The 12,505-nt window shown below is 31.1% G+C and overlaps 2 protein-coding genes across 2 annotated transcripts; both read right to left on the bottom strand.

The window, feature by feature from the left end:
- Window positions 1–7,086: 7,086 nt before the first annotated feature.
- Window positions 7,087–7,597, bottom strand: LOC127245814 (late embryogenesis abundant protein 6-like). The gene is made up of 2 exons (XM_051266893.1): window positions 7,429–7,597; window positions 7,087–7,347 (listed from the first exon to the last, which is right to left on the bottom strand). The coding sequence occupies exons 1-2, from the start codon at window positions 7,543–7,545 to the stop codon at window positions 7,120–7,122; spliced, it is 345 nt and encodes a 114-aa protein (XP_051122850.1). The 5' UTR covers window positions 7,546–7,597; the 3' UTR covers window positions 7,087–7,119.
- Window positions 7,598–8,102: 505 nt separating this feature from the next.
- Window positions 8,103–10,672, bottom strand: LOC127246080 (ent-kaurenoic acid oxidase 1-like). The gene is made up of 8 exons (XM_051267285.1): window positions 10,282–10,672; window positions 9,594–10,071; window positions 9,248–9,511; window positions 9,074–9,163; window positions 8,905–8,983; window positions 8,722–8,828; window positions 8,508–8,629; window positions 8,103–8,426 (listed from the first exon to the last, which is right to left on the bottom strand). Exons 1-8 carry the CDS (start codon window positions 10,506–10,508, stop codon window positions 8,324–8,326), a joined length of 1,470 nt encoding a protein of 489 aa, XP_051123242.1. The 5' UTR covers window positions 10,509–10,672; the 3' UTR covers window positions 8,103–8,323.
- Between the last annotated feature and the right edge of the window lie 1,833 nt (window positions 10,673–12,505).

Here is a 12,505-nt window from a genome sequence, read left to right on the forward strand (position 1 = left end):
TCCAAAAAATAAAAGTGACATGAAATGTGAGACAGATGAAATATTTTTTATATCACAACGTAATTTTTCATATAAAAAAAAAAAAAAAAAAAAAAAAAAAAAAAAAAACACTTTCATTCATTTAATCAAAACCCCAATTATTTAAAAGGATTTGGACTATTATTATTTTTGAAAATTATAATTTTTAAGACTTTGAAATTTAATTATATTGTCCATGTTTGTGGGATAGTATTATGGTTTTCAAAAATAAAAATCTAAAACGATTTACATATTAAAATGCATGCGATCCTATGATGATTTTTTTTGAAATTAAATTAAATTCTATTAACCATTTATCAAATATTGGTAACAAGAAAGGTGTTACATTGATAAAATTGCATTCATTTGAACACATCTATATTGTGTTGCAACCATCTAATAAATTTCATGACTTTCCATTCTAAAATTTCAACAAAATGCATATATAGTTAGTTGAATATAAGCAATTAATTTCATGATAAAATCTCAACCAAATTGCATTTTCTTTAATAATACAAGGTAAATTAATAAACAATTAAATCTAAATTCCTTTTTGGCACAATATATTTTTTAAATCTTTATACCCATTTTTTTTAAAAAGAAAAAATCAGACCGTTCAATTAAATAATTCTCTATTCTTTGAATTAATGGAAAATAAGTATATTTCAAAAACCAAAAACAAATTCCAATGATTTTAGTCACGAAATCCCCTTTTCTATAATGTCAAACAAAATCCAATATAATGTTTCATCTATCATTACATATATAAAAAATTTCAATATTGATCAAGTATATAAACAAATTATTATCAAATTTTCCCAATGATTTCGTCATTCATATTTTGATTATGTATACCATCACACAAAATTACATAATAATTTATTTAAAAAAACACGAATATTGCAATTTTCCATTATATGCAACTATAATCATTACCCCGCCATACAAAATTTGGATATATTTTTAAATCGTCATCCCTCATTAAATGGGCATATGCAATAAAAACGTAGGTACTATGATTATTGTTATTATAATTATCATTGTCATAATAATAATTATTATTATTAAAAAACGCGTAATTCATTATCGACTCAAAAATAACAATATAGGGTAAGTAATTTATTCAAGAATCCTCAAGAATTCCGACCAAATACAATCCCACATTTATTGTAACCCAAAAAAAAAAAAAAAAAAAGAATCATTTCAATTTTCATCCTACTCATCACAACTAAGCAAAATTCAAAAAATCCCCCCCTACCCCACCTCACCCCCCCCCCCCCTCCCCAACCACCCCCCAAAAACCCGCCTATATAAACAACCCTAGACACTGCAAAAAAATCACACCAAAAAAACCTAAAAACCTTAAAATCCTCGAAAACATGACGAGGAAGAAAGTCACATTGGCCTTCATTGCTAACGATGCTGAGCGAAAAGCTTCTTACAAAAAGAGGAAGAAGGGTTTCCTCAAAAAAGTTATGGAGCTGACAATCCTCTGTGGCGTGGAAGCTTGCGCCATCATTTTCAGCCCCTTTGAGCCGGAGCCCGTCGTCTGGCCGTCGCCGGAGGCGGCAACGGCTGTGCTCAACAAGTTCCGGCGGCTCTCCCAGATGGACCAGACCCGCAAAATGGTCAATCAGGAGAGCTTCAACCGTCAGCGGATCAAAAAGGCGGAGGATCAGCTCCGCCGTTCCCGGAAGGACAACAAACGCCGTGACCTTGAGACCTTCATGTACCGCTGCCTCTCCGGCACGGCGGCGCTGCGTGATTTCGACGTCCGCGACGCCGCCGACATGGCGTGGGTCGTCAACCAGACGCTCCGCGACATCAACTCCAAGATGGAGGCCATGAGAGCCCGCGACCCATCCCTGCCGCCTGTCCCGCCGCCGCCGCCGCCGATGTACTTCGCCCCACCCCCGCCGCCGGTTTTATTCACCAACCCCATGCCCAATCCGGTTCTGTTCGCCAACCCGCCCCCTCCGGTTTACCTTCCCTCCTTCCCGCCCCCGCTTTACATGCCTGACCCCCCCGCTTCGGTTTTCTTCTCCGAACCGGCGCCTCCGGTTTACATCCCTGACCCGCCGGCTCCGCTTTATATCCCCGACCCGCCGGCTCCGGTTCAGTATCCGCCTCCGGCCTTGACTCCGCTTCAGCTGCCGGCGTACGACTTCGCGATGACGCCGACCTACGATAACGGTAACATCTGGGAGCAGTGTCCGTGGGACGTGATGGAGAGCCCGACGGCGACGCCGACGGCCACCGCCGGCTACAGCGGCGGCTATTCGTGGGATTACTATGACAGCTTGCTGATGCCGTTTTATTTCAACAACTTCGATGGGGTTGATACCGCCGGCGCCTCCACCTCCACCGCCGCCGCCGCCAAATAGATCTGGATGATGAACTGTTGCCGTCTTTGTTATTGCTATTGTCTGTCTGTGCTTTAGGTCGTTTCGAATTTCAGTATTGCAGTAGTGTCTGTCTTGTCTGTATGCCTATATATGTGCATATGTATGTATGTATATACATACATATATATGTATATGTATGTGTCAGTATCAGTACTATCAGTATCAGTATGAGTATGAGTATGAGTATCAGTGTCTGTCTGTCTGTCTGTTTTAGGGTCGATCCATGTTTGGATTAGTGTCTGTCTGTTTATGTTTTTCTGCATTTGTGTGTCGAATGTAAGGATTTTCCTCCTACGGGGAAATCCCAGTCAGTTCTATCTGAAATACTATCAGTCGTTTTTATTTTATAATTTCCTATGGTTTTTTACTTTTATTATTTTTAATTTTTTTGCAAATACAAAACAATAATATGATGATATAAAAAAATAATATGTATGCAAGAAACAACCAATCAATTTCAATTTCTTACACAAATTACTTACCTCAAATCATTAAGAGAAACATTGAGATGAAAATCTGGGGTTAGGGTTTTTGTTTTTGTTTTTTATTTTGAACACATTCAAATAAATATCACTTAGAATAGCATAAGAAATTGAATTTTGATTTATAATAAATCAATGTATGGTTTAATGATATGCCGCGAAAAATATGGTTCGAAGATCAAATTTTGAAATTTATAATAGTTAGGATGTTAGATTTAAATGTTCCGTAATACCGTTAAAAAATATAGTTGGGATATCATATTTAGAATGTTAAATTTAAATGTTCGTTAATACTGTTGAAAATATGGCTCGAATATCAAATTTTGAAATTTAAAAATTTAAAATGTTAAATTTAAATATTCGTTAGTACCGTTGAAGTAAATTCAAATAATCGTTGTTAAGTTGAATTGAAATTGTCGTTGATATAAATATTTACACGTGGACGCAATAAAAATCTGAAATTATTACTTATAATGATCATTTTCGATTATACTAAAAGATCGCATAAATAGAAGATGATAAATAGAGTATATAATCTATTAACACTCGTTAAGTTATCATCGAGGTCGATTTGTCCATTTGTAAGTATTAACATTGCCTATATTTATGTAACGAGCTATTTGTAAACTATCAGATTTTGTCGATCAAGTTGTCAAAATATTGTCGCTATCTTATCATGTATTATGTCACCTATATAATTTTATATTTGTAATTGTAAAGTAGATTAATTTAGTCTTCCTCATATTTTTATGAATATTTTATAAATATATTTTATTTTAAAATTACTTTTTATTTATTACTCAACAATCTAATTAAGAGTATGGTAAACCAACCAAGTAAATAATTTGGTCAATTCATTTTTTATTATACTTACTTTATAAATTTAAAAGGTTAGTTGATTTATTCATTATACATATTGAATTTTAAATATTAAAATTATATTTATACGTAATACAAATCAAAATAAAATATAAAATACCTTTGTATAATATGAAAAAAACAAATTGAAAATATTATATAAATATAAAAATATTTTTAATATTAAATATAATAACGCAAAAAAAAATATAAATGTTTCGATAATTATATATTCCCAACTAATGAAAGGGTAATTTAGAAATTAAAGGTCCCTTCATTTTTTATTTTTTTTATTATTTTTTTCATCTTAATTATTTCTTCAATTTTTTTATTTTTTTTTTTTTTGAATAAGACTCAATTGTACAAATATATGTTTGAAATTTCCTATAAGTTTATAAAGTACTTCCTCCGCATTTTCTTTGTAGACACGAAAATTTATGAGGGATATAATTTGTAAATAATTAGGAATGTATTAGTGAAAATAATTATTATTATATAATAAAAATAATTTTAGATTGAGATAACTAGTTAGGCTAATAAAAGTTGAAAAAATTATAAATTAAATTTAAAATGACATCAAAGTATATAATTTTTTTCCTAAAGAAAAGTGGCGGACTAAATAGACATACGAAAATAGAAATGTGCACACAGTAAATGAGACGGGTGAAGTAATTTTTATTAATTACATATGAATGCAATTTTTTTTTATTTGTATTATAATTTTTTAAAAAAAATTTAATTTATCATAACTTAATTTATAACCAAAAATATATTATTCAATATTAAAATTATTATGATTTTTTTAACAACTCGCAACTTGCAACAAACACACCCTAAATTACATGTATTGTTTTATAAGTGAGCACATATTCTAAATGAAAAATCCGATAGAATCATGTAAATAATAATAATAATAATAATAATAATAATAATAATGATTATCTCTTCTTAGAATACATTAATAATAAAGAAATTCACACTATCTAATCAAATAAACCCTAAGTCAAATAAAAATCATAGGAAAAATAATTTTAAAAGTATAATAAAATAAATAAACATTGTTACGTTAATAATAATGCATGAAATTCTTTGTGTAACATCAAAATATTATACATAATAATGTACATTGTACTCAAATAATTACCACTAAAGCAAAATTAAGAAAGAAAAAATATTATATTATTTACATCAAATTACAATATAAATGCATTCAAATAATTATCATTTAAAAATATATACATGTATGTTCCCGCGAAAAACCATAGTTTAAAAATAAAATTTATAAATTTACGACACTAAACTTAATTGATCTCTAATATAAATATTTACGCGTGGATACAAAATAATATAGAATATGGAAGTATTGATTTCATCGAATATCTTTTAGTCTAGAAGTTACGATATTAATTAATAACAATAAAAAGATAATAAATAATATATTAATGCCCATTTTAAGTTATCGTTGAGTATATGTGGCTACTTGCAAATATTAGCGTAGTTTATGTTTACATAATGATAACAAGATATCCGTAAACTATCAGATTTTATCGATCGAGTTGTCAAAATATTGTAGCAATCTTATCGCATACTATATCGCAAATTTTACATTTGTAATACTAAAGGAAATTAATTTATCCTTATTGTGTATATTTATGAATTTTATAATTACTTTTATTTATTACTCAATAATTTAGGTTTATTGGGTTATATACTGTTTGAAATTGATTTGAAATAGTATGTTAATTTGAATTTTTATTTAAATAATATTTTGACATTATGTTTTGTAAAAAAAGGAATAATAAATTTTTATTGAAAATTATATAAAGTGAATAGTATTAATTTTTATTTGAAATATTGAAAGAATAAAATGTTAGTGTAAATAATTTGGTCAGTTCATTATTTCATTATACTTACTTTATAAATTTAAAAGGTTAGTTGCTTTTTCTTAAATAAATTATAAATGTTACCATTATTACATATTCCCAACCAATTAGAGGATAATTTATAAATTAACTACTTGTGATGTTTATCAGATCCATTATATAAATTAATATAAATAAATTAAAATATCAAACGGGATTATATAAATAAAATCATTTCAAATCAATCTTTTTCTATGTACTTTTTATGGATAATAATAATAATAATAATAATAATAATAATAATAATAATAATAATAATAATAATAATAATAATAATAATTGTTTTCCAAATTATTAAGACTATCCCTAAATACAAATTAAATATAATGTTGTTTGGTCCTATTTTTCTACTTTATTAGAATGTATTTGCATAATTTTTTTGTTTAAAATATCACATTATATATTAGGAGTAATTTTTTAATTAATATATTACATATTATTTTTATCCAAAATATTACCATTTGAGAAATGTATAAATTGAAATTTGTTTCACAATAAGTCAACCGAATATTCTATATGAGCACTCCCTCCATTGATACGGTTATTTAGATAGTAAATATTAGTAAGTTATTAATAATAAGTTATGCTATTAATTTTTTATACTGAGTGATGTTGGTATTTTTTAAAATATGAATTAATATATATGATTAAAAAATTTAGTATATGTATTTAAATATTTTAATACTTTTAGTATATTTTAATAAAATATATACAATATAAATGTTATTTTGTAGAGAATACAATTTTATATAAAATAAACAAATAAAAAAATATTTATTTGTTTATGATTAATATAAACTAGTTTTTATAAAAATATAGAATTTTTAATTTATATAAAAATATATATTTATTTATGATTAATATAGATTCTTGCCTCTAATAACTTGTGTTATTTATCAGATCCATTATATAATCGAACCAACTCTCCAAAAAAAAAATTTAATAAAATCGTTTGCAAATTAATATAAATAAATTAAAATATCAACCAATGTTAAATAAATTAAAATCGTTAATATAAATTTACACGTGTAGATGTAAAGATGCTAGAAATTAAAATTAATAATAATAATAATAAATCTAGCTATAACACATAAATATAATTTTGTCACAATATTAGTATTTATTATAATTGGTCTATAAATTTAAGAAATGATAGTTAAGAAAATAAAGTAATTTTGCTTTTTATGAGGCCCAAACCGATACTCTTTGTAAGCCCAGTACTTATTTGGGCCCACTGTCAAAATGTAAAAAATGATAAAATCGTATCCAAATTAATAGTACTTATTGATTTTTAAAATAAAAACAACAAATAACACACTCAAAAAAAAAAAAAAAAAAAAAAAAAAAGATAAAACTCTAAAACAACGTAATTGAATGACTAATTAATTAAAACTGCATTTCATCACCTAATTAATAATAAAATGATTTAATTAATTAAGGTAGGTTGCTGCGAGCTGCTGTGTGGTGATTTCCGGCAGCGGTGGCGGCGGCGTTAGTACCGGAAGACGGCGGAGGCATGGCGGCGTCGTTGCCGCGCTCCTCCTCCTGCTCCACCTTCTCGACGGCTTTGCTGACGTGGAGATTCTTCTGAGCTTCGGCTTCCCTCGCCATTCTCATCTCGCGCGCCGCCTCCACCCTCGCTTTTGCCGCCTCCTTCTCCGCCTGCGTAAATTGAAATCACAGTACAGAAAACGACGTTTTACCACAACTTTTAAAACGGCGTCGTACTAGGTCGTTCCGTACCTTTTCCTCCTCTCTGGCTTCGGCCTTGGCTTGCCGCATGGCTTTCATGTCGTTGAACTTCTCCTTTATGGCCTGCATTGTTACTACTTTTGCTTTTTTCGATTTTTTATCAGACATTTAAATTATTTATGGCAAGAATTATATAAAATGTTGGAATGGATAAGAATGTCCGTAGAGATAGATAGGTTTCCGAAAAATGAGATCTAACGCTGAGATATTGGTAAATATATATATGTCCGGCTTTATAGATTTTCTTCTCAACCATCTCCATCAATTTTTTTTTTTTATTTTTTTTATTAACTTAGAATTTGAATTTTTTCAATTTTTTTGGTAAAACTAACTATTTTTAAATATATAAAAATTAAATGTTTTTTTACATTTTTTGGGGACAGAAAAAACCTTTCTTCACAAAATTTAACATTATTAAAAATCTTTGTACATACAGAAGAAGCTATTTTTTCATTGGCATAAAGGCCCAATAAGGACCAACTTTATTGAGTAGGATTTCTTTAAAATAATACATTATATAATTCTTAACATTATCATTACCTAATTAACATAATAAATACTCTTTTTATTACAATTTAATATAATAATAATATTCAAAAATATATCTGCAAAAAACAAATGCCACCCTTTGCCAAAATCTAAGAAATCTTTATTAGAGGCAACCAGAAATCAAAGAAAGCTAACCATACTTTTATTGAGACGGTAATAAACAGTAGCTAGATAGATACACAACACATCACCAGCTAGACACCAAACCATCATCCCACAGAACGACAGACCCAAACAGAAACTGAAACTGAAACAAAAACAAACAGACACCAAACTTCATTCCAAATCACTTATTGCAGAAGCAGTTCCAACAGCAACAGCAAAAGCAAAGCAAAATCTAAGCCACAGAGGAGACTCTTCGGATCCTCCCAAGGCAATTGTCCTTCGGCCTTGTGTGCGGCAAATACATCAGCGGGCTATCCGGATTAAACCTCTCCAGCCTACAATCCAACCAAATTATTGTTCTTAAAATTATCGAACATCATTAAAGAAATAATAATAACAATTTAACGAGTACTGACTCATAGTTCAAGAGAAAATGGTGTAGAAAGATGGAAATCTCGAGCTTGGCCAGGTCGTTTCCGGGGCAGAGTCTGCTTCCGGCGCCGAACGGGAGGAATTGCCCAGCTTTCGGGGTAAAATCCTACATACAAAATTACATATTAGTTATTATTACCTACAACATTTTCTAAGGACAACATAGGATTTGAGGATTCAATAAGGTTTAAAACTCACATCCCAACGGGAAGGATCGAACTTCATGGGGTCAGGGTATGTCTCGGGGTCATAATGAACGTCCCTAAACCAAACCAACACTTTCCATCCCTTGGGTATAAGGTAACCTATGAATAAATACAAACAACATTTATTCATCTAATCAAATAGAATCAACAAGAACAACAACAATGAAGCTCTTACCGCTAACATTGACATCTTTCTTAGCCTCACGGAAGACAACGAGTGAAAAAGTGACAAGACGAAGAGTTTCATCAACAACCTGCAAGAAAGATCACATTTTTATTTCTTGAAAACAACATCAATACAATTTATTACATAGCAAACATGTCTGAAAATGGATAAACCAAACCTTGGAAAGATACTCCATTTGTCGGATTTCTCGAAGTGTCAAACCTTTCTGCCCAGCTGGCCTCTTCTTCAAGATCTCCTCTTGCTCAGCCTGAAAAAAAATTGTAAGAAACATTTAGCAATAGAATTCATCAAATTTACACATCAAAAAAAATTTTATTACATAACTCAATACCTTCGCCTTCTTAAAGATTTCAGGATGCTTTTGCAGAAGCACAGCAGCCCACATTGTAATATGTCCGGAAGATTCATGTCCAGCATTTAAATACATGATAAGAATATCGATAATTTCTTCGTCGGTCAATTTTCGACCCTTATCGTCCTCGACATCCATTAAAGCATCCATCATATCCTTCTTCTTTGCTGCAGAGCTATCCCTCCTCAGCATCCTTCTCTTCGTCACGATGGATTGAACAACACCAACAAGATTCTTCCTTGCCTGAAAATCGAACATAAAAGCACAATTAAAATCTTACAAACTCTTTCAACATAATTAAAAACAAAATTTGTCGAATTAGAACCTTAAGTGAATTGTAGTAAACAAATCCAGGAAAATTGATCTTCATAGCCCTAACGCCGTAATTTAACACCGTGTATTCCTTCTCCAACGCCTTCGTCACGAGCTCGCTCTCAGAGCTAAGGAAAATGTGCATAATTATGCGAAACGTCAGCCCCCGGAGCTCGGTAAGAAATTCGATTTGTCGCATGTTGGACCATTCGTTCAAAGCCCTAATGACATTCTCCTCGATGTAAGTAATGTAAACAGACAAAGCTTCGTGTCCGTTCACCGGCGCCGCCGTCAATTTCCGCAGCCACTTGTGCTCCTCGTCGTAAATTCCGACGAACGACTTCCTTCCCATGAGCTCCACGGTGGACGCCGGCCAGCCGGGCCTGAATCCCTCGTCGTCGGAGAGAACTTTCCGGCAACCTTCCGCCGATGTTACAATAATGCTGGGGTTCCCGAACATGAACACTTTGTACATCCCCGTGTTCCCAAATCTGCCCCAAAATCAGACGACAAAATCGATTGATAAAAAGAGTGAAAGGGACTAAGCATAGTCATCCGTGAGGATGTAATAATTGGGAGAAACCTCGTACATGTATGAAAAAGACAGTAGAGAGGTAATCGAGATTAAATTGTTCGAAAATTCAAAAAATCCTATGGAAGAATCATTACAGCAAATGATTCCCAAGTTTCTTTCTTTGTACCTGCGAATGAAGGAGGAGATGAAAGAGTCAGGATTGTTGGACTTGAAGGCTCGAAGGAAGTGCCACATGTTGCCAATGACAGGCCAGCTCATATCACCTGGGGGAAGGTTGAATCTTTTAGGACCCAATTTCGCTTCGTAAAGCCAGTAATTGACACGACGCAAAGCCCATTTCAGGGCCACCATAGCCATTGTGATCCACACGCCCCATACCACCCACCCCGCCATTGCAGCAAACCTTGGAGCTTAAGACTGTTTGGTTGGTTTTGTTTTTGGTTTCTTGTGCTGCCGTTGTGAGACGATGGGGATGGGGATGGAAATGGTGGGAGATATATAGCGGGGGAGAATTGGGGTTGGTGAGAGAGAGAGAGAGGAGAGAGAGGAAGGGGGTAGGGATTGTTGAAAAATGTGAACTTGGGAAAGAGGATGTAATAAAATCTGTGCCGGCCGGAATTGGGGAAAAGGGGTTTTGTCCGTTTGGTGCATTCATTGTATGCTAGTGTGTACTTACTCCTATTTGGAACTTGTACCCCTGTATATACATATATACATGGGTGGGTGAGGAAAACAGAAACGTTAATATATATATATATATAAATAAATATAATTTATATTAATATAATAGAAATGGAGTATAATATAAATATAATTTATATTAATATTAATATAATAGAAATAGATTAATTAATATTAATAAGTCCTAACCATTCCCTCAGTATATATGAGACTTGACTTTTTTTCTATTTAGTATTTTATAAATCTGAGATATCGAGACTGACTTAGTGACCTGACCTGGCCAGAAAATGGATTGGGTGTTTTGTCTTGGATAGATACAAAAATAGAGATAGAAAAATACAATATATAATCCACCAGGCCACCTCCCACTCAACCCACTGGACATTCGACAACAGGATCAGGTGGGACAACACAATTAACAATTCAATTACACTATTTTATTTTCTTTTATTTTTTTTTTTATTTTTTTATTTTTACTTGGTCACTTCTCTTCTTCTTGCATTTATCTCTCATTTATTAATAATTAATTTCTTCATTTTAAATTTTTAATCACCCAGTCGGGCTTAGTTTTCCGTATTCTTCCTGCCCGACTGACCGACTTTTATGTGTGTGTAACTGGCACGGAATTAATGTCCAATTTGGTAATTAGCATGGTTGTAATAATAGTGTTTATTTAAATTAAAAGTAGGTTTATCCAGTTCAATATTTTATAAACTCTACGGAAGTTTTTAAATAAATAAATATTTATGTTCTAAAACCCTCCTCGTAACTCACCAACTATTTATGTAGGAGTTTGATATAATTGTGATATTAGAAAGAATATATATATATATATATTTATAATTTGGAATGTGGTCACCACATACATCCAATGGTTGTACTCTTTTTATAATGGAATCTCAGATTCACATGCCACCTTCTTTCTTGACAAATTAAAACACAACAAAATGGTTTGGTGTTGTGGGTTAACAAAAATATAAATGAATATGCTTATATTGTTAGGACCAAGTCTAACGCAACATTAGTATGATATTGATATTGTTTTGTATCTGAACTTTCTCTAAAATGTTTCGTATTAGTAAAATTTATAAAATGTAAATTTTTATTTAAATTGTAATGTCGAACTTGAGTTTGCAACTAACTTATACAGTTACAAATTGAATTATTTTTTTTTAAAAGAAAAGATACAAGAACTGGACGAGATATAGTAAATTACATTCACTTGGATATTTTGCGCCATTATAAACATATACAAATAACAACCTAATTGTATGGACAGACTACAAATTTTGTTATAGGACTTGGACGTACAGATTTTAGCTGGAGCTTCACAATATAACATGATTTACATTAATATTTTGGTTCTTAAAAAAGTGTGGATTAGTGTAAGAACAAGACATGACTAGTTAATTAACCTGAAATTTATAGTGGGTTTAGTTTATACGAATGCAATGAATATTAATTAATCTATATAAGAACTCTGTTTACACAAACACATTTTTTCTATTTATTTTTTTAAAAAAATATCACATCAAATACTTTTTTTTTTTCTCACAAAACATCGAATCAAATATTAATTTTTTATTTTTTTTTTCAAATTTTCAAATTTCTAAAAACCTCCAAAAAATAATTCTGTCTAAACAAATCCAATATTATCCAATTCTTGAATCGAATAAGTGGAACCAAAACAAAGTGCGTGGAGGCTATTT

This window comes from Andrographis paniculata, unplaced genomic scaffold (genome assembly GCF_009805555.1).
Source record: "Andrographis paniculata isolate CXL003 unplaced genomic scaffold, ASM980555v1 Contig10END, whole genome shotgun sequence".
Lineage (NCBI taxonomy): Eukaryota > Viridiplantae > Streptophyta > Magnoliopsida > Lamiales > Acanthaceae > Andrographis > Andrographis paniculata.